This window comes from Sceloporus occidentalis, unplaced genomic scaffold, assembly GCF_023333645.1.
Source record: "Sceloporus occidentalis isolate IW3139 unplaced genomic scaffold, rSceOcc1.0.p SCAF_4, whole genome shotgun sequence".
NCBI classification, from domain to species: Eukaryota; Metazoa; Chordata; class Lepidosauria; order Squamata; family Phrynosomatidae; genus Sceloporus; species Sceloporus occidentalis.
Window position 1 is genome coordinate 182,899,142 of NW_028316984.1, and position 23,341 is coordinate 182,922,482.

At 40.2% G+C, this 23,341-nt stretch overlaps 1 protein-coding gene across 9 annotated transcripts in view; it reads left to right on the forward strand.

Moving 5' to 3' along the window:
* Window positions 1-23,341, forward strand: part of EML1 (EMAP like 1) — a 186,478-nt gene that overhangs the window by 149,835 nt on the left and 13,302 nt on the right. For all 9 annotated transcript variants that reach the window (XM_089522520.1, XM_089522517.1, XM_089522518.1 and 6 more), the window contains 9 exons: window positions 929-1,078; window positions 4,726-4,795; window positions 9,463-9,573; window positions 10,819-10,914; window positions 11,867-12,001; window positions 13,105-13,204; window positions 14,581-14,735; window positions 15,957-16,082; window positions 18,800-18,931. In XM_089522520.1, coding sequence (XP_089378646.1) covers window positions 929-1,078; window positions 4,726-4,795; window positions 9,463-9,573; window positions 10,819-10,914; window positions 11,867-12,001; window positions 13,105-13,204; window positions 14,581-14,735; window positions 15,957-16,082; window positions 18,800-18,931 — 1,075 coding nt within the window. The remainder of the gene's footprint in view (window positions 1-928; window positions 1,079-4,725; window positions 4,796-9,462; window positions 9,574-10,818; window positions 10,915-11,866; window positions 12,002-13,104; window positions 13,205-14,580; window positions 14,736-15,956; window positions 16,083-18,799; window positions 18,932-23,341) is intronic.

Here is a 23,341-nt window from a genome sequence, read left to right on the forward strand (position 1 = left end):
CGCCTGTATATTGAGAAGGGCTTTGGAGTACACTTTCCTGAACCTCTTGAAGTTCATTTTATCTCAGCCTGTTTTAGTGCTTCATATTCCTACACCCCACTCATCATTTTAGTTCCTGTCTGTATTTCTTGTAATACAGTACTTTGAATCATAAGTCCTCACTTCTAATTATTCATGACTAAACAAATGTCTTGAAATAGTACAATAGGTCTCATTGGATTCTCTCTGAAGTAGACATTTCTGGCTATATTGCATACACATATGCATAAACTGGCCATGGCCATAATTATTCTTGGACAGCTAAAACTGAATGTGTTGAAGGCTGGAACACTTGCATCTATATATGCAGGTGCAGATGAGATATGGAAGCATGGCTATTTTGGAAAATCCATCCTTTCTCATTTAGTTGTCACTGTTCTTCTGTCTGTGTTTTGCATTTTCTTTTTATATTCATTTAGAGCATATAAGGGAAGTGGACTGGAAGAAATCAAGAGCAAGCATCTATTTATTTATTTTATATGCTCTCCTGGAGCGGGACCCAAGGTGGCTCACAGAAGGAAATCAATGAAAATCTACCAATGCAATTTTGGAAAAAAAAAAAAATAGGAAGGGTTCTATTCTGAAAAGAAGGTTGGAGCCCTCCCAGTCAACAAATCTGAGCTACCATACCTTGTTTGTTGAGACATGGTTGAACCAAAGCATGTTCTTCCTTTGATAGAAATATACTTTAAACCTGCAGTTGGAGCAGTAGTCAAAACCTCCACTCAGGATCTGGTGCAGATGACACCAGCTATTCCTGAGAAATAAACTGATAAACAACACTTCCAACAATCTGGGAACCCCTATAGTGTGCACTGGATGGGTCCAAAAGTTTCACATTAAATGTCACTTTAAATTTTGAATTGTTATATCTTAACACAGATGGCAGATATGGTTATAGGGGTCGTGACTGTCGCAGTAATCTGTACCTCCTACCAACGGGTGAAACTGTATATTTCATTGCATCTGTTGTTGTATTGTACAATGTTGAAGAGCAACTTCAGAGGCATTATACTGGTCACAATGATGATGTGAAGTGGTAAGTCTTAAGACAATATTTTGAAAAATAAGTGAAACAAGGAACACTATTTATATCCCATAATGTGTCATGGTGTGTGTGTGTGTGTGTGTGTGTGTGTGTGTGTGTGTGTTAAAAAAAATGGAGCAAGGCCGGCAGAAGACTTCAGAAGCCATGAATCAAACAAGTGCTTTTGTGTGCTGCCCGGGAGACAGTGGGAGATCCCCTTGCCTTTGTGGCAACAGGCTTACTGAGTGAGGACCAGTTGGCTGCGCTGCCACTGGAACTCTTCAACAGAAATTAGTGGTATCTGAACTCATAGCATTTTATTTTTTCTACGATGCGTCCATAAAAATAGAGTAACAAAAATGAACCTATTCATACTTTTTTGATGTTTACTTATTATATATGGCATTTCTTTTGTAACAGAAGGAAGATAAGCCAAGTGGCCCCACTTGATTCAGATTTTTCATTCCTTCTCCCTGATCATTATGTCTTTATTTAACTCCACTCTTTCCTCAACTCTTGACCATTTTGCCCCTGTCTCTGTACGCACTTCTTCCTCTAAGACTAGACCTCAGCCCTGGCTTACCCCCAACATTAAGTTTCTCCGGTCCTGCTCTAGAGCGGCCGAACGTCTTTGGAGAAAGTCCAAAGAGTGGGCTGATTTTATCCATTTCAAATTTGTTCTTTCTTCCTTCTCATGTGCCCTCTCTATGGCAAAACAGAATTGTTACAAATCATTGATCTCCACCAATGAGAGGCACCCGCAGCGTTTGTTCTCCACCTTCAACACTTTGCTTAAACCTCCCTCTCCTCCTGTCTCTTCATCATTCTCTCCTAATGACTTTGCTAATTATTTCATCTTTAAGATCTCCACTATTCGCTCTGAGATAGTCCCTCCTGATTCTTCTTCTGCTCTTAATCTTCTATTGCCCTTGCCTAACAAATTTTCTGTGTTTCCTCCTGCCTCTTTGGATGAACTCTCTACCCTTCTGAACTCTTCCAAACCTGCAACCTGTTCTCGTGATCCAATTCCTACTCGTCTTCTAATCTCTATAGCTCCCTCCTTTCTGCCCTCGCTTCTCCATATCTTCAATCTCGCTCTCTCTACAGGCTCCTTCCCTTCGGACTACAAACATGCTCTCATTTCCCCAATTCTGAAAAAACCTTCTCTCGACCCCTCCTCTTTGTCTAGCTATTGCCCGATTTCTCTTCTTCCTTTTCTTTCTAAGGTTTTGGAACGGGTTGTTTATTCTCACTGTCTTGAGTTTCTTGAAGCCAACTCCATCCTCGATCCCTTTCAGTCTGGTTTCCACCCAAGGCATTCTACTGAGACAGCTCTCACTAAGATTTCGAATGACCTTTTACAGGCCAAGGCTAATGGCCTTTACTCTGTTCTCATCCTTCTTGATCTGTCTGCAGCCTTTGACACCGGTGATCACTCTCTTCTAGTTAATATACTTTCTGACCTTGGGTTCTCAGACTCTGTTCTCGACTGGTTTAGATCTTACTTGTCTGGCAGATCTTTTGCAGTGGTTGCAGGCGGTCAGACTTCATCTCCTGTTCCCTTATCTGTTGGAGTTCCCCAGGGCTCTGTTCTGGGTCCCCTTCTGTTTTCTCTCTACACACTGTCCTTAGGAAAACTCATTAGCTCTTTTGGCTTTTCCTACCATCTGTATGCTGATGACACCCAGCTGTATCTTTCCGCCCCTGACCTTTCTCCAAGGCTTGAACAGCAAGTTTCGTCTTGCCTCACAGCTGTCTCGCAGTGGATGCGCCATCGGCGTTTGAAGCTCAACATGTCCAAGACGGAGCTTCTTGTCTTTCCTCCTAAGCCCACCCTTCAACCATCCTTTTCTGTCTCTGTGGACTTTCTATTTCTATCTTTCTTTCTATTCAACCAGTCCAGCAAGCCCGCAGTCTTTGTTTTATCTTTGACTCTTCTCTGTCGTGTATCCCTCAGATCCAGAGCACAGCCAAGGCTTGTAGATTCTTTTTGTACAATATTGCCAAAATCCGACCATATCTCTCTGCCTCTACTGCCAAGATCCTGGTCCATGCCCTAGTGATCTCACGACTTGATTACTGTAATGTCCTCCTGGCTGGGCTTCCTCTTTCTCACCTCGGTCCTTTAATCTCTGTCCAGCATTCAGCTGCACGCATTATCACTTCCACCCACCGCTCTGACCACATCTCTCCTGTGTTGGCATCCTTTCACTGGCTCCCCCTCCCTTTCCGCATTCAGTATAAGCTCCTGCTGTCGACATTTAAAGCCCTCCATGGGCTGGCCCCTCCTTACTTATCAGACCTTCTTTCTCCTCACCTTCCCACCAGGGCCCTCCGTTCTGGTAGTCAAGGTCTGCTGTCCCAGCCCAGGATTTCCTCTGCCCCATCCCGGATTTGCCCCTTTTCACTTGCTGCCCCTCACTCCTGGAACCTTCTTCCCCCACAAGCAAGAGCCATCACTTCTTTAACCAGCTTCAAAACGGATTTGAAAACCATCCTGTTCAGAGAAGCCTTCCCAGGCATTGCATAATTGTTGCTTAATAATGGACCGGAGGGAGGGCTCTTCTTCTTCAGGCTAGCCCCTGATGGTACTGGGCCAGCCTTCTCTCCCCCTCAGAGGCCGAAAGATGACAGTTAGGGAGGGAGGAGCCTCTTTCTTCAGGCTAGCCCGATGGTACTGGGCCAGCCTTCTCTCCCCTTACTATTTGATGTTCTTTTGGTGCCTGTTTATCAAACCATTTCCTGTATTGCTATGTACTGTATATGCATTATCCTACTTGAGAGTATGTATTTTCCCTGGAAAATGATTAACCATCCATTATGAAGCCAGGCCCTCCCTCCAGTCCATCTGCCTTGGTCCAGGCCTCGGAGATAGAGAGGAACTGCTGGACCTCTTACCCTTTCCCTCCACCACTCCCTTCTCCTTCTGTGTCATGTCTTTTTAGATTGTAAGCCCGAGGGCAGGGATCCGTCTAACTAAAAAGATTGCATGTACAGCGCTGTGTAAATTTACAGCGCTTCATAAATAAAGGTTAATAATAATAATAATAATAATAATAATCACATGCTAACCCACTCCCACATATTTTGCACATTTCAGATGAGTAACTGAACCTAAGAGAACAGTGACTGGCTTAATATAATCTAGTAAATTCATGACTAAAAGGATACTTGAAGCTGTTGCTGTTCTTTTTTCTTTGTTTTTCTTTCTTTTGGCTCCCATCCCACTGCACTGCCTCCGTTCTCACTGCCAACTGTGCATGCTTGCAAGAAACAGAACAAAGACTACTGACACAGTTGTACCTGTAGTCTTCAGCCTTTTATTCTGTTAATGTTAAGGTTAGCTTGGTGTTGTGTTGGTGAGAATTTGAGATTCTATGAAGAATAAAATTTCAAATTCAAATAGAAATTAAATTTCTTTTTACGTATAAGAAAATAAATTGCATTACCAGATATTTTAGGTTGCAAACCAACCTATAAAATATTGGATGAAGAGGGATAAGGATATTGTAATGAGACTTTCTCCCCCATGTGCATTCCAGTATAATTTTCTGTAAAATATAACATCCAAAGAGTTCTGAGTTATTAAAAATGACATTGTGAACAGTGTTTGCAAATGCTTTTTTTTGACAAAGCTGTTCCCCCCATTTTTTTTGCAGCCTAGCTGTCCATCCTGACAGGATCACCATAGCAACTGGCCAGGTTGCAGGAACATCTAAGGATGGAAAAGTAAGTCATCCTATTGCTGTTTCTCAAGATTTTGCTACATAGAAATATGGTGTTTTTTCTGTGTGGTAATGTACTTACACTAATAAACAGCAATTATGTTAAAAATTAAATCCTTCATGTAATATATTGTAAAGAATGCAAGTGATAATGGCATATAGGTCCTTGTCTACATCAGTGTTTTTACCCAAGTTTCCTCGCCCAGGCTCGTCATAACCTGCTCACACAACGCCAGATGAAAACCCCGAATTTTCATGACAACCCCCCCCCCCCCCCCGTTCAAGACTTTCTCCCTCTATCCCTTTTGGTGCGGGTATTCAGGGAGGGAACAGCAACTACAGACAGTTGCCTTTTCACTCATGGTTCCTGTTCATTACCCAGTGCCAAAGCAGTGGGCATGAGTTGGTCAGAATGAGGTGCTCAGCATTGATACCATGGTTCGGCACCTTGTTCTGACCTCAGCAGCAGCACTGGGCAATGAACAGGGACAGCATATGGGAGGGGGGCTGCCTGTTGTCACTGGGGAAAGAGAGCAAGGTAAGGGGCAAATTTGTTGCCAGAATACTCTAATAGCATTCCAGAGTATTCTGACAAGTATAAATGATCCCTCAGTGCTATAATTATGCTAGGATGACAAGTGGTCTTAATAGGAATGATGGTGAAATTGGTTCCTGGGACCCAGGTCCAAAATAATGCAGTTGTTGGATGTAACATATGAATCTATTTGCTTTGATTAAACAACTATGGTATAATGCAGTTTTGATATGGATGCTTTGTAGAACATAGTCTGCTAGATGCATGGGGATAAATTTGGGATAACCTAAGGTTTAGTGTGTTCAGACCTTAGTTACTATTTTAAATGGTGTTTCCAGCGCAAAGTAATACAGTAATTTTCTAGGGACCTTCCACTTGAGAAGGCTTTGCATCAAAACAGACTTTCCCAATTTGATGCTGTTTCACCTTACAGAGCACAGTTGGTCAGTACTGTTGCTATAAGATCCAGAGGATGGGGAAAAAGTGGTCCCAAGCTTATTTTGTTGCATTCATATCACTTATTTTTTTCACTTGTGAATTGCATTTGCACTTTTGAATTGCATAGGAAAGTAAGATTGGCAAATAAAAAATGGGAACAACTTCATGGTAGTACTCTGTTGCATAAAGTGCAATAAGGGTTTGGAGAAATGCATGAATTTGGAAGAGGAAATATAGATAAGGGATGTTTCCTTCTCTGCATGTATGTAAAATCCTTATCTGTAATTTTCAGCCATAAATATAAGTATTTGCTGCTAATAAAATATAGTACTATATCGCAGTTCTCATTTGCATTCACTAAAACAGAGCAAATGTTACCATGATTATGGCTGAAGAAAAAAGGGGGGCACTGTGTGAAGATTTATTAACCTAAACTGTTCCAAATAATGATATTGTATACTTGGACTAGCAAGGAATTGCAGTTCTGTGTTTTAATACCTGCAAGAACAAATGCACAATTCTGTTTTTCTTTTTTATTTCCAATGTAATCTAAAGCCTTAACTGTAGACTGGAATGTAAAAACTTTCCAAAAGATACTTCTCTGCAGATAATATCCTGCAGTAAGTCTTCTAATGAAGTTCTGTTTTCATTAATAAAAAGAGCAAGAACAATTTTGATTATTCTTTCTGATTCTCATGAAAGCATTACATGACTGAAACTTTGACTGACTTGGTAATGGATGAACCATCATCTGCATTAATTGCACTTAGCCACAGGCTGATATTTTCTGGCAGGCTCTTGTGTAGTGTGTTGCCTGAACATTTGTTTACAAAGACTGCTCTCTAGTGGTTCTAAAATACATTGCAGTATATATAATTCTGCCAAACTTATCAGTTGCTGTAGAAGAGCACTGCAAATGCATATTGGATCTGAAATTCATTAATGAACACTTGGAACTTCTGCATTTCAGGGTTAAGCTTTCAGAGATGTCAGTTTTTATATGTATTTAACATGAATTTTACCATTTTGGGAACTCTTTTATTTCCCAGATTTTCCCATAATTTTAACACTGTAATGTTCTATGCAATTGCTTAACATTAATTATTATTGCTATAGTGCATGATAAATAGAAGACCATAAGAGAACTTTACAGGGCTAAATTGGGGGATAGGAGTAAAGGAGCTGAATGCAATGCACAAAACCTGCCTGTGACTATCTCAATTTTTGTCAGATCATAACTTCCACTATTACATGTTCTAAAAATATTAACTGGTCAACTACCTCCCACACATATATTCTAAACATTGCATGTTTAGAATATTAAGAGTGTTTCACAAAGATGTAGGATCCCTTTCGGAATCTGATATTTGTTACTTCTGGTATGAACTATTTGATATACATCTCCCAGATTAACATGTATGTAAATTAGCACATAGCTGTCAGTGTATTTTGTACTTCTTCTTGTGCTGTAGCACAGTTCTTGACATCAATTTTTTAAAAAGATACACATTTTAAGGAGCAGTACATTTAGAAATGAGTACTTAAAGGGCTTACATTGCAAAACATTTTAAATATCTATTTAGACATGGACCTTTTTGCATTTTTTAAAAAAAATGCTAAAGAATCTAGAAATAGTACAGAAAGGGCTTAAAGATAAACATGTACAAAAGTGAGGCAGCTCAAGGTAAGATGGATCTGTGCGTACTTAGCTATATGTATTAGTTATCATTACAATTTTTTATAAGTCCTATAGCATAGACCAGTATCAAAGATGGGCTGACATCCTGTCAATATTTACAAGTCATAAACCAGACTTACCGCCAGTTTACTCAACAGTAAGGAAGGAACTGGCAAAACTATTTCTTGCCCTAGAAAACCCTATGAAATTTATGGGGTCAGATGACTTGAAGGCACACACACACATACACAAATCTGTACTCTGGATCTTACTCTCACTAGAAGCTTTACATTGGAGGAAAGATAAAGAAGGTAGAATAGGTGAATAAGTGGTTATTCACAAAAGCAAAGACGTGAGAAAGTGAATTCTTAAATAAGAAGAGATGAGTTTAGTGAGGTAAGTAGTGAAGTTTAGTAAGAAAGTTTAGTGAGTGAGCAGGTGAATGAGAGAGGACAAGTGGGAGAGAGAATGAGTGCCAGTGCAGTATGGATAATAATTAATAATTAGCTTACTTGCTGTTCACCACTATGATCTTTGGAATAGCGGTATATAAATAAAACAAATTATTAATTATTATTATGTAATGGAGATTAAGGTTTTGTACATTTAATAGTTGTGTTAGAGAGGGAATTCAGCAAGTGTACCTCTATCTTCTTTTGCACCTGGCCACTCTACGAAGAAGATATTTGAGGGATCATTACATATTTTAGCATGATGTCAAAGTGATGCATGTGTTTAATTTTTCTGAAAACCTAACACAATTAATTTGAACATACAGAACTTTGAACTCAACCAGGAAAAAGAAGAATTATGTGATACTTTTTACTTGGACGCATTACATTCTAAATGAAACCAGACTTCAACCTCAGTTTGCCTTTCTATTGGGGAAATGTAGGTTCAAAGGAGTGATCCCATGTCTGCTTCATATTCAGGTTCTTGGGCACGAGCTGCAGACAGCTTGCTAAAGGGGGCTTACTACAAGGAGCACACAAGTCCTTGTTGCAGCAATCCCACTGGCTGCTGGTCTGTTTCATAGCACAATTCAGGGTGCTGCTGATAATAATAATAATAAGAAGAAGAATTTGTTTTATTTATATACCACTATTCCAAAGATCATAGCAGTGAACAGCAAGTAAGCTAATTAGCAAGTAAGCTAATTTGCCCCCAACAGTCTGGGTACTCATTTTAGCGACCTCGGAAGGATGCAAGCCTGAGTCGAGCTTGGGCCCTTTTGCTGGTCTTGAACTCGCAACCTTGTGGTTTTGAGTGAATGGCTGCAGTACAGGCATTTAACCACTGCGCCACCAGGGCCCTTCCTTTATGATGATCCATAAAGCCCTGTACAGCTTGGGTCTAGGCTATTTGTAGGACCCTTTCTCGCTTTATGAGCCCATAAGAGTGCCAAGATTCTCTGGAAAGGCCCTTCTCTATGTCCTACCTTCTCAGGCTCATTTGTGGGAACAAGGGAGAGGGCCTTTTTGGTGGCTGCTCCCAGACTTTGGAACTCCTTCCCTAGGGAGGCCAGGATCGCTCCCTCCTTGCTATCCTTTTGTCAGCAACTGAAAACATTTTTGTGTACCAGGCTTTTAGATTTGATATGGGATTGCTTTTTAATGCTGTACAGTTTTATGGTTTGTACAGTGGCCCCTTCTTATCCACTGGGGTTTGATTCCAGGACCCTCACCCCCCTTGCCCCCTCTCCCGTGGGAGACTTCATTGTAGAATAAATTACTTATAATTTGTTAAGATGATTACTTTAAACAATACTTGACTTTTGTGGAAATGCTCTAATAATGATTTTTCCCCCTAATCCACTGGACTATGTGGAATATAGAAAGTGAGCCCTTCTCTCACGTGTTTGCTTTTTGATGGCCTTAGCATGTTTATATCCTGCTAATGTATTAATGACGACTAGCATGTATTTTGACATATTTTCAAACACGCTATTGATGCTTAGTTTTTCACACATGCACACACACTCCTCCAATTACAGCAGTTTTTATTTGTTCACTTTCAACAGCAACTACTGCCCCATGTCCGAATTTGGGACTCTGTTACCCTGAATACGCTGCATGTCATTGGGATGGGGTTCTTTGACCGGGCTGTTACTTGCATTGCATTTTCCAAATCAGTAAGTAAAATTGTAATTTGTTTTGTGTGCTTCTGATTGTGAGGGCTATGATTTTTAAAAGAAAAACCCAAAATTCTGTTATCGTATATACTCATGTATATGTTGAGAAATTTAGGTCAAAAAACTGGCCCAAAAAACCTGGGAAGACGCTGGGGAGGCCAACCGATTGCTCTGCAGCCTCCCCCCAACTGAGCTCCCTCTGCAACGTATCCTTCAACTTATCCATGGGTCATATAAAAACCCAGAATTTTGGCCCCAAAAGTTGACTTCGACTTACACATGAGGTCAACTTAAGTTGAGTATATATGGTACATTTATCACATTTATTTATTATTTAATTATTTTTTAACAGGAACAGCTCACAACTCACTGGAAAAGCTTCCTGCGTAAGAAAGTGTACTCTAGTACAACTCATGATTTCATTTGTGAGTTTTTCAGGAGATGTTACCAATGAACTACATAAAATATTATTTTTACTTGATCCTTGCAAAGTTCGCAGATCAAAATGAATTAGTTTTGCTTCAGGGAAATCTTATTCTTCATTAAAATGGTTTCAGCAGAAGAGCATGGTTCAGTAGTTCCCAGTGTCTTTGTTTGGTACAGATCTGTCTGTTGTACTACATGGCCAAGAAATCTCCTCATTCTTCCCTTTCTTCCATTACTTCAAGGCCAAGCAAGCAGTGACATGGTAGCCAAGTGTATTTCTTTCACAAGTCTGCCCTGTCTACATATAAAACCCAACTGTGTTGTTCATATGTAAAACATAAAATGTACTGCTCTAGTAAGGGGGCCCTCTCCATGCCACCTTTCTCAACTTATTTCACTGTCCTCTATTGGTCCAAACAATTTAATTTCAAGCCCAACTCAGTTCCATTATTGGAGCTGCACAGGGCAAAAACTGCTGGACATAATTGAATATCATGGGAGGAGGTAGATGATTTTGTTTCTATCACTCAACATTTGTACATGCTATTCATATCCACAATAGATCTCACTTCTACCCTGAGTGTCAATCTGAATTTGAATACTTATACCTAACTACTCTATCCCATTTTGTTTGGTTTCATGTCTCTCAAGCTTTATTACTTGAGACAAAGATTCTATGACCCTTCAGATTCAAAACCTCAATTAGGGGCAATCGGGGTATCAAAACTGAGCTGTTGTTGTTCTGGGCTTTCAAGTCATTTTCAACTTAACAGCAACCCTAAGACAAACCTATCATGGAGTTTTCATGTTTTATTTCAGAATGGAGGGAGTAACCTTTGTTCAGTGGATGATTCCAATGACCATGTGCTTTCCGTTTGGGACTGGCAGAGAGAAGAAAAGCTTGCAGATGTCAAGGTATTTTGCAGTGCCAGTGTTTGCATTTTTATTGAAACATGCAGGATTTTGTTGTCGTTATTGTCCTCATCATTCAAACATCTTCTAAACATTGTGGCTACCCCTGCCTCTACCCTACAATAATAACTTCCTTTTCCTATAATTGATACTTCAGAGTGCAAAAGGGCAGAAGCCCTTCCTCTTCTTGATATTTTTAAAGAAAAAAAGAAGTGCACAGATGCTACCATTAGGTTGATAGAGCTATTGTTGCTAGTTGGCTTATTAAATTAATTTTCTTTCAATGCTTTGTACATTGGGTCCTTGTTATCCCCTGGAGTTTGGTTCCAGTATCCTCCACGGATAACAAAATCCATGGATACTCAAGTCTCATGAAATACAGTGGCATAGCAAAACGGTGCCCCTTATATAAAATGGAAACACAAAGTTTGCTATTTGGAATTTATACTTTTTAAAAATATTTTCAAGCCGTGGATGCTTGAATCCATGGATAAAAAGTCTGTGGATAAGGAGGGCCAGCTGTACTTTCTTGACAGCATAGTTTCATATTCTGCATTTCACCTTTACCTAAGGACTGAAATGACCCAGCCTTCAGAGTGTAGCACTCTTCCCTGAACTTGAACAGTTCAACTCCGTCTCTAAACAGTATAGATAAACTAAGTATAGATAAACACTTCCCAGTACTTTGATGTACACTGCTGTTGGAAAAGAGACTGCACGCGCGCGCACACACACACACACAATTCCCACAGATTGCAGGATAACTGCATCATAAGGCATGGAGTTTCATACAACCACTTTTCATCAAGTGATTGGTTTATAACTGTTTATTTTAATTTGAATGCAAGATCCATAATATGTCTACTATACTTTCAGACTCCTTAAGGAGCTGTCTGTGAATGCTGCGGCATGTCTGTGCTTTTGTTTGCTAATCAGTTTTCTTACCTCCTTCTAGTGTTCTAACGAAGCTGTATTTGCTGCTGATTTTCATCCTACAGACACAAATATAATAGTTACATGTGGAAAATCACATCTTTATTTTTGGACACTTGAAGGAAATTCTCTTATTAAAAAGCAGGGATTATTTGAGGTAAAAAAAAAGCTCTGATACCATTGGCTTTTTATGGTAACAATATATGTATTCTAAGAAGCTTACAGCACAGGAGCAGGCTAGTTTGTTTTAAAGTTTTGGAATTTTGTTCACCCCAGCCTACACTGAGTACCAATTCAGTATTAGTATTGTGGGGAGCATTTCAGCAGTGAGCAATGCTGAGGGCACAAGGTAGGGCCAAAGTAAAGGGACAGGTGTAATTCGTATGTCAGGTTTATCACAAACCATACAAAGCTCAGCCTGTATTCCATGCATTTTCATTGAGGAATAAGCCTCTATGCAATATGGCTGGGAAGTGGAAGTCAGTTTCATGCAACAGCTTCTCCAGCTGCAAAGTGAAACTTGCCTCTGTGCAATATGTATATGCCTGGGTTTAAATGCCCACTTATCACCAATCACTAAGGGTAACAGTAAGAGAAGCCTGGAGATGGGATGGGAACCAATCAGGCCTTTGGGATAGAGGCTGGAAATTGAATTACAAATTTGTATGTGAATTTTAGCTGCCTCTTTTCCAGTGTTGCTTCTAGGTCCTTAGAACTCACAGTTAGGGTTGTTAAATTGCTGTCATGCTTTAAGAATTTTTGTACTGTGATGACAAAATCTGTAGGACTATAGGCCTTGTCATCTTTGGAGCAATAGTTATTTTTTTTTTATTTATTCATTTATTTATATCCCACCTTTCTCTCAATAGAGGGACTCAAGGTATTTCTCCTGGCATTTGTCTTAGGATAAAAAGGCAACAATATAATTTTAGCATTGGTATGAGTATATTAGTTAAAAATATCTGGATGAAATACAGTGGGCCCTTGGTATCCACTGGGATTTGGTTCCAGGACCCCCATGGATACCAAAATCTGTGGATGCTAAAGTTATACTAAATATAATGGCATAGTATAAATGGTTAAATCAGGGTTTGCATTTTGGAATTTATATTTTTAAAAAACATTTTCAAGTCATAGATTGTTCAATCCATGGATAAAAAATTCTGTGGATACAGAGGACCAACTGTAAATAGGAATATGTACTTAAAGATGTAGTAGCTCAGTGACATTTATGAATATGCTTAATCTCTTACTGTGCAGAAACAAGAAAAGCCAAAGTTTGTCTTGTGTGTGACATTTTCTGAAAATGGTGATACAATCACAGGAGACTCAAGTGGAAATATCTTAGTATGGGGAAAAGGTAAGAGAATGAATTTATGAAACCATGAATGACTGTATATTGCAGCGATGGGGGTAAAGTTTACAAAAAAATATATATGTAAAGAACAATGGTAATACTGTTGTACCAGTTAGACTGGCCTTTCCTGAGTTCCTTTGAAACCTGAGGCATCAAACAGAAATCCCTTTTTAAAAAAAATTAAAGAAATCATTTTAAATTCTTTACATTAGATCCAAGTCCTTTCTTCATTTTCCTAGAAACACTATAATGGAATTAATTTAGAATCATCCAGGTCAGAATCTAGAGGTGGATGGTAATTTTAATTCTTATTATTATTATTATTATTATTAACCTTTATTTATGAAGCGCTGTAAATTTACACAGCGCTGTACATGCAATCTTTTTAGTTAGACAGTTCCCTGCCCTCGGGCTTACAATCTAAAAAGACATGACACAGAAGGAGAAGGGAGTGGTGGCGGGAAAGGGTAAGAGGTCCAGCAGTTCCTCTCTACCTCCGAGGCCTGGACCCCTTCTATTTATTAATGACATCAGGTGCAAAAGGAGGCAAAAGCATTAATGCTTCTGGGTAGTTGGTGTTCTAAGGTGGTTACCTAGCTAATACCATTGGAAATGGAGCATAATAAGGTCATCATGCTAAGTATGGGATCCTGATTGGCTGGAAATATGTAGCCAGCAAGTAGAAGGTGATGATTGGAGGCGGGGGATGAGAATGGAACTTGGAGCACATGTGAATAGGTCAGAAAAAAGGTTGGGTTTTGGAGGGGGTTCCTGTTGAAGGAACATTTCAGTCCCTAGAAACCTCTTTTTTTTTTCATAAAAGTCTCATTTGCAATATTTGGTATTCGAGGCAGGAGCAGCCTGCACTTTGCATGTTCCAGTCTTTCCTTTGTGCATGGTTAAGCAATTCAAATGCCTGAGTGGGTTCTGTGGATATAGTTGGTGAACGGGAAAAAAATAAACTCCAAAAGATGATAAATAAACTAAGTTGATAGCTAAGATTCCTTAGGTCATCTTAAACATAACATATAAGGTGCTTCCAGATGGACAACTCCTGGTGCTACCAATCAAGAGATATTGTGCAGCTATTCCATCTTTCACTCCTTAACAGATTTTCTGTGATAAGAGAACAGATGGAAGAAACAGTGGGAAAACACGGGAGGGTTACAAATAGAAGATGACATTGTCTGGATCCCCTGTAAAATGCCATGAATGAGGCAGGGCAGTTGCACAATAAAAGTGTCATCTGAAGGCATCCATAGTCCCAGACCAAAGGTATGTTTCAGTGACCACAATACCAGGCTTGATCTGATAAAGAGAAAGATAGCTGAATGATCAAATTAAATATACAAAATAATTTCTTTTCTTCCCATAATTAGGCACCAACAGAATAAGCTCTGCAATACAAGGAGCCCATGAAGGTGGCATTTTTGCACTTTGTATGCTGCGAGATGGCACACTTGTGTCTGGTGGCGGAAAAGACAGAAAGCTAATATCTTGGAATGGGAATTACCAAAAACTTCACAAAACTGAGGTAATGACACCAAGCTTTTAAAACTGATCTGTGAACATTTTTTGTTTTTCAACTTGTATTCTGAAAAGACTTCTTTCCTTATTACTTCTGGATTTTCATGATTAACACACATATCTTAAGGTTAATAAAAGTGTGTCATTAGAAGGTTCATGTGATGCACGAATATTGAAGAACTAAAAGCTTTCAAACTTGCGTTAGGCCACCTCAAGATGAGTAAAATGTATCAAGTCGTTTCCGACCTATGGCAACCCTAAAGCAAACCTATCTCTGGGTTTTCTCAGCATGATTTGTTCACATGAGGGTTGCCTTTGCCTTTCTCTGAGGCTGAGAAAGTGTGACTTGCTCAAGGTCACCAAGTTGGTTTCCATGGCCAGGGATTTGAACCATAGACCCAGAACAGACGGTCCAAAAGAAGCGACTTCCAATGTGGCCCAGAGCAACGCCAACACCATGCTTCAGTCCTTTGAACCAGAGCAAAAAGGAACCAGGATAATGCAGCTTCTGGCAGCACAGGTTGGGGCCTGCGCTTTCAGAGTGGGCCATGCATTCAGCGTGGTCCTGATCCACTTTTGGCCAGAGCAGACTTGGGCTGCTCCTTCCCATCCATCTGCTCTGATCCCTTGTCTGAAGAGGCCTAAGTCCAGTGCTCAAACCATTACACCACACTGGCTCTCTTATTTTAATAAGCAAGTGGTTGCTCCACTCCTACTTGGGTGTACCACATTAATGCAGCAGATGATTAAATGTCAATTATGGATGGAAGAGAATTTTATACAGTTTGGATTTTAAGGTGAGCTAATGTGATTTGCAGAAGACATTCAGGGGTAGCCATGTTGGCTATTTAGCAAATCCAATCAAAAATCCACCAAACAGTGATACCTTTATTGGCCAACCAAAATGCACAATATACATGTTACCAACCTTTTTCAGTTTGACTTCTTAAAGAATCACAAGCTAGTGTGGATATTATACTAGATGAATTTAAAAGTGGAAAAATGAGAAACAGAAACATAATTTACAGATCCATCCATTTTCAGTGGAGAAAAAATGACTATCTGTAACAATATATATAAATCTTATAAGAAAATTCCCAGTATTTTTATATCAGTGTATAGAGTGATAAATATCAACTTTATCAGTTCTATAAGTATATAGAAAATAAACACTTGAAAAATAATTGTGTACCAATTTAATTGATTCACTTGTTATTTTTAAAAATAGATTCCAGAACAGTTTGGGCCAATAAGAACAATAGCAGAAGGAAAAGGTGACATTGTATTGATAGGCACAACTCGAAACTTCGTTCTACAAGGCTCCCTGTCAGGGGATTTTTCGCCCATTACCCAGGTATTTGTTTTTGTTTTTTTCAGTACCTTGTGGATATAGTATATCTTGATTTCAGTAAGGCCTTTGACAAGGTTTCCCATGACATTCTTGCAAACAAGCTTGTAAAATGTGGGCTAGACAAAGAAACTGTTAAATGGATCTGTAATTGGTTGACCGGCCGAACCCAAAGGGTGCTCAACAATGGCTCCTTTTCATCCTGGAGAGAAGTGACCAGTGGGGTCCCACAGGGCTCTGTCCTGGGCCCAGTGCTATTCAACATCTTTATCAATGACCTGGATGACAGAATTGGGAGCATACTTATCAAATTTGCAGATAACACCAAATTAGGGGGAATAGCTAATACCCCAGAGGACAGGATCAAGATTCAAAATGACCTGAATAGACTAGAAAGCTGGGCCAAAGCTAACAAAATGAAATTCAACACAGAGAAATGTAAGGTATGGCACTTAGGGCGGAAAAATAAAATGCACAGATATAGGATGGGTGACACCTGGCTGAATGAAACTACGTGTGAAAGGGATCTAGGAGTCCAAGTAGACCACAAGTTGAACATGAGTGAACAGTGTGATGCGGCAGCTAAAAAGGCCAATGCTATTTTAGGCTGCATCAATAGAAGTATAGTGTCTAGATCAAGAGAAGTAATAGTGCCACTGTATTCTGCTCTGGTCAGGCCCCACCTAGAATATTGTGTCCAGTTCTGGGCACCACAATTTAGAAAGGACATTGAGAAACTGGAGCGTGTCCAAAGGAGGGCGACAAAAATGGTGAAGGGTCTGGAAACCATGCCCTATGAGGAACGACTTAGGGAGCTGGGGATGTTTAGCCTGGAGAAAAGAAGGTTAAGAGGTGATATGATAGCCCTGTTTAAATATTTGAAAGGATGTCATGTTGAAGAGGGAGCAAGCTTGTTTTCTGCTGCTCCAGAGAACAGGACCCGGAGCAATGGATGCAAGCTACAGGAAAAGAGAGTCCACCTGAACATTAGGAGGAACTTCCTGACAGTAAGGGCTGTTCAACAGTGGAATGCACTCCCTCGGAGGGTGATAGAGTCTCCTTCCTTGGAGGTCTTTAAACAGAGGCTGGATGGCCATCTGTCAGGGATGCTTTGATTTGGATTTCCTGCATGGCAGGGGGTTGGACTGGATGGCCCTAGTGGTCTCTTCCAACTCTACGATTCTATGATTCTATGATTCTATTAAGACTGTTTTTTAAAAGATGCAACTTTATAGCATCAATATCATAATCATTATTATTATTATTATTATTATTATCATTATTTAAATTCTGAATTATAAAGCTTTCTTGAACAATTGCAAATCTTTTCCTGCAGATCTGCTGAAAACTTGGTGAATTAATAAGAATATTTTTTTCTTTTTATTAAATATTTTTATATCAGCATTGGAAAAATCCTTTACAAAGTAAAATGAATGCGAAAATCACAAAAACTGATACAAAAGTCCCCCAAGACACGGATACAGTACTATCATTACTCTACTACATTATGTCATTAAGGGAAGGCAAGGAGAATGAAGGAAGGCAGTACAATAGGATAAATATCAGGGATAAATATCAATATATGGACTTAAATGTACACATCTGAGTTTTAATTCAGTTGGGGGTACAAAGTCAAGAGTTAAGCAATCCATGAGTTGTGTTCTGATTCATGCATTCCATCCATTCCCATTTGTACAAACAGATAAACTAAACAGGCCTTGATAGTTGTAGTGAGCATGTAGAGGCTTGTCAGAGCGCAAATAGACATAGAATTACACTATAAAACTTATGTAGGTGTGGAAGGGGTTCTTTGTAGTAGAAATAAGTGATTGTTGCTCTTGTGTGACTTCAAGTCATTTCTAACTTATGGTTAACACTGTATATACTTCACAGTATTTAGTTCAGCCTGGCATTCCAGGAGATAGGTTTGTGAAATTGTCAGCATAGGTATGAGAATTGGGAGGGGAAAAATCGTCAGCATAGGTTTGAGAACTGGGAAGGGAAACTAGCCTTCTCCCCAGCGCTTCTAGAAATGCTGGGGAAAACCTGGCTTTTGTGCTGCTCTGACTCCATTGTCTGAACTTTTGCTATAAAATACATTGAGATGACACCTTTTGATCTTGTACCTAGGGGAAAATAAATGCAGCATTAACCTAGGAAATTGAGAAGGCTGGTTTTGGGGTTAGTCCTGTGTGTTTCCGACCCAAACATACTTACTGTCAGGAAGGTGGGCTTATATCGACCAAAAGCAATGTGTATGGTTTTCTCTGCTAAAAATACCTGCTGTATCCATTGATCGCCAATAAACACGAATTATACAACAATATTGTTGTAATATCTTGGAGACACCTGGGATTGGGATGTGTCCTAGCTCTAAGCTTTATGTTTGAACCAGGAATCATGGTTTATTAGATTATACAAGGTAGGATTTATAAACCAACTTAAAGATGGTTTTACAATTATTTATAGTCTTCCCTTGTTATGGTGCAGCAAACCATAATCACAGGTTAGAATGTAAGGCCCAGTATCCATGCCTGATTTGCTTACCTGTTTGCATCAATGAGCAGAGCAGAGTTGGAGAAAACAGACTGTATGCACTTGCACAAAATTTGTATATATTTTGGTTTAATAAACCTAGATTTTTGTGTTTAAAATGATATGTAAACAAAAATCACAGTGTAATGTTATGCATCTCCTGAAGAAATTTTGCTGTATTTGTTCAGGGTCATACTGATGAACTTTGGGGACTAACAGCCCATCCCTCCAAACCTCAGTTCTTCACTTGTGGGCAAGACAAACACATTACGCTCTGGGATGCCATCACCCACCGTCCCCTCTGGAATAAAATTATAGAGGTATGATTCTATCCACCTTCTTTTGCACTATAAGTAAAACCCAGAGTTGCCTCTGAAACCTTTATACAGTGATCTGTGCTGTCTCTTGAATGGATCTTGACTGAGAAAAACAAAGCACTAATTTAGATTGGTAAATTAAAGGTACAGTGCGCCCTTGGCTTACGCGGGGGATCCGTTCTGGACCCCCCACATAAGCCAAATATTGCGTATGCTCGAGCCCCATTCAAGTGAATGGGGTGCGCCCCATTTATTAGAATGGGATGCACCACCTCCCATGCGGCTTTACACAGCTTTGCGCATAAGCTCAAAGCCGCGTATACCGCACCCGCGTATAACGTGGGCACACTGTACATCAATATTAGTACTGTATATTTATGGGTGGGGGCACATTGTGGGTAATTAATGTTGTGGTAGATGACCACTATCTATGTTTGCTTAGAGTTGTTAGATCTAGGAGTTAATTCCCATTTTACCAAATTGCAGCTCCACACTGATTTTCAGAGCAATTCTAAAATATTCCTGCTGCCCCCAGACTTTGGAACAGCCTGCCGGAAGAGAGCCGTCGTATCAATACCTTAGATGCTTTCAAGAAAGCATTTAAGATGGATCTCTTCCGGTGGGCTTATCCATTTGATCCACCATAACTGAACCTGGGTAACACCCTATCTTCCATTAATCATAAATAGGTATGGATTTGAATTAATTTACTGAGTTTGCTTTGTTAACTAATTGATGTAATTTTAGATAACTTTGTGCTTGCTGTAATGGTGATTTTATCTGATGTGCTCCTGCCTCAATTCATGGGGAGAGGCGGGAAATATAAATAAAGAGTTTATTTATCTATTATTATTATTATTATTATTTGTTGAAATGTTTATGATTCCCTATCAACTGTGGTTACTGGAAAAGAGATTCATTTCCTAGATTGTCTTCAGCCCAAAACAGGCAGGCCAAAAAGAGCGGCTTCTGGAGGCTTCAGCGGTGTAGTGTGCAGATGATGCACAACCCTGGAATGGCTAGAAGCCACTTCAAGGCCACCTAAGGTAGCCCAAAGTTGCTGGTAAAAGGAGCATAGAATAGCGCTCCTGATGGCGGCTCATCTGGGATCATTTCATTGACCCACTCTCAGAGTGGGCCATGTGGTTGCTGTGCTTCCCGGTGGATCAGCGGCCAATTGGGGCTGGAGCGGCCAAAGGCCACTCCTAGCCACCGGTTTGCTTTGCCCCTCTTAGTCTTACATGGTATTTACCCAGTCCACTATAGCTTTCATTATTGTGTATGCACAAATCGCTCTGAAACCCAGAGTGGAAAAATTCTGAATGCTGTTGAAGTTGGCTTTTTTAGTATGGCCTATGCCAAATTTTCAGTTTTAACTAGATTGGACCCACTGAATCAGTAGAGCTTACCTAAGTTGATGTACTAAGTTTCCTTTGATTTAAGTTATACATAACAATTAAATTTAGGCCTTAGTACTTTATGGGGTGAAGCAGATGGTTGATAGAGAGCGGCCAATTTAGCCATGATCACACTGGGGCTGCAGCAACTGCATGGCCCGCTTCCAAAGTGAGACGCTGCCACGGTCCCAAGTTAGCTGCCACCAGGAGTCAGATTGTTTTCACTCCTTTTTTATTTGGCTCAAAGGACTGGATCGTAGCATTGGAGCAGGTTCCAGCCACTTTGGAGGCGTGCATCATTTGAACTGGAAGCCACTTTATTTAGCCTGTTCATTTCAAGCCCATAGTTCTTTTTCTAGTCACATAAATTTCGTATATGATTCCTATTTTTAAAAAAGTAAAATACAATTTTAAATTTTAATTACAGCGTGCCCGTGCCATATGCAGGCTCGCCATACGTGGCTTCAAGCACACGCTGAAGCTATGTGGTAATCAAATGGCGCGTGCACTGCATGGCAAGCACACACCCCATTGTTTGCAATGGGATGCAAGCATACGTGGGATCTCCCTTACATGGGGTGGTGATGGTCCGGAACGGATCCCCCACATAAGGGAAGGGCCCACTGTATTTTTATTATCTGAATTTTCCAACCTGCTCTTTTTAGGGCACATGTGGACTGCAAAAATATTTTGATTTGGTATCCTACCTTTCTGGAACCCTGGTGGCACAGTGATTAAATGCCTGTACTGCAACCACTCACTCGCAAACCATAAGGTTGCGAGTTCAATCCCAGCCAGGGGCTCAAACTCAAGTCAGGCTTGCATCCTTCCAAGGTCTCTAAAATGAGTACACACATTGTTGGGGGCGATTAACTTACACTTTGTCAACTGCTTAGGGAGTGCTTAAGTGCACTGATAAGCGGTATAGAAATGTACTTGCTATTGCTATTATTATTTCTGCCACAAATGGGATTGAAGGCTGCTTACAACATACTTTTAAAAAAGTATCAATAAAAGCACAGTAATGTATAGATATAAAATATAATTAAATTGGTTGTATTGTTGCTTTTGTTAAATATTGGTTATAAACCAGGTTACCTGTCCAGGCTTCTTCAAAGAATCCTAGGAACAATAGCTTGCTGAGAGTTCTTAGAATTTTCTGTTATATACCTCTTAACCTTTTCACAGTTCTCTTATCAAAGAGCATGGCCTGTAACTTAGATATATCTTCTGAGGGATTGCTTGGGGTTACAAAGAGTGGATAGTTCATTCAGTTCTTCCACTAATAATGCCTTCCCAAGGCTATCTTAATTTGTATAGTACACTTGACTTCTTTGCGCACCATAAGCCAAACACAGTATGAACAAATATCATGTTACACACAGCATGCCTGATGACATGAGGAGTTTTTATTTCAAGCATGGCATGCTTCAACTTAAGAGACTCTTAACATTTGAAATCCCATCCAGAGCAACACTGTACAAGCCTTAATCCAAGCTGTATATACCTGCTGTCATGGCCACTTCTGAAGTTACTGTTCAATTCCTGACTGTAAATTTCAGTTGGTAAATACCAATTTAAGCTGATAAGAGTGACCTTGGAAGTTCTTACAGCTAAGAAAACTGCTGATCATTTTCAGTTTAGTCCCTAAGTGGTGATAAATTGGTCTACATTCCTATACAACTTCCGTTGTGAACATTAATATGGTTGCCTTTCAGACGGTGTGTTGAATAAGATATTCCCTTGTTCCTGGCTTTATTACAGACTGATAATTAAATAGTGGGAACTGCAACAAAATGTTATGGTATGGAGTGCTCCTATTCACTGTGCCATCTGTGTACTTAACACATACTTTTCTGTCTACATTCTGTGCCCATTGAGCATAGTCAAGTATTTTTTGTACTTTTGCAAAATGGGGCTTTCCCCTAAGCCTACAAATGTTGGAATGATATTGGAAGAGCTTTGTGATACCCTGAGGTATCATTACATGAAAAGACCAATATAGGTTGAGTCTCTCTTATCTGAAATGCTCAGGACTAGAAGTGTTTTGAATTTATTTATTTATTTATTTAATTTGGATTTTGGAATACCCGTCTTTGCATGTACATACATAATCAGCTATCTTGGAAATGGGTCCCAAGTCTAAACACAACATTAATTTTAAGTTTCATATACACCTTATACACATAACCTGAAGGTAATTTTATACAATATTTTTAATAATTTCCTTCAGGCTATTCCTGGTGGAGCTGGGTCTGCCTGATCACTCCCTCTCAGGCCGGAAGATGACAGTTTCAAGTGGTAAAACAGGGAAGACAAGACTATATATGGCTATTTGCGCCACAGGAACTTCAGTGGGGCAGAGCCAGGGATCTCCCCCCAGGTTTCCTCATAGGAACAGACGGAGGACCTTGACTCCTCTCCCTCCCTGCCTGCCACTGTGTGCGCAGCTGGACAATGCGTGCCCACCACAGGTGCAGGGAAGGCCCTGGACGGAGCTGACAAGGAAGGAGGGGGAAGGCGCAGGCTGTGGAGGAAGAGGACGGTGGCAAAGGGGGGGGAGCCACTGGCTGCGCCTGCTGCTGTGCGGTCCCTCCTTGGCTCCCTGGGCTTTTCCCTCCCTCCTTCCTTCACTTGGGGGCTTCCCTTGCTGAGCACCCAGACTCCCTCCCCCCATCCTCCGCCAGGCAAGTAAAAAGACCCCAAGAGTTCTCATTCCTTCCATTCACATATTCTGTCACAATTTTGTTTTTTTAAAAAATATCTGCTTACAAAGGTGTGAGAGGGGAGGCATGTTCTGCCCATTGCCCTCCCTCTGACCTATAGCCCTGCCCCTGAAATTGCGCCGATCATGATCAGGGCCAAGTTCATACTGCCCAGACCCCAGGTTTTCTCAAAAGAATCAGGGAATACCCCACTTTCAGAAAACCTGCTCAGAGGGGCATTTGCCCTTGATCGGGTGTGCAAGCCCTGGCACCAGTGGGAACTTCCCACTTTTAATCTGGTTTTGGATTTG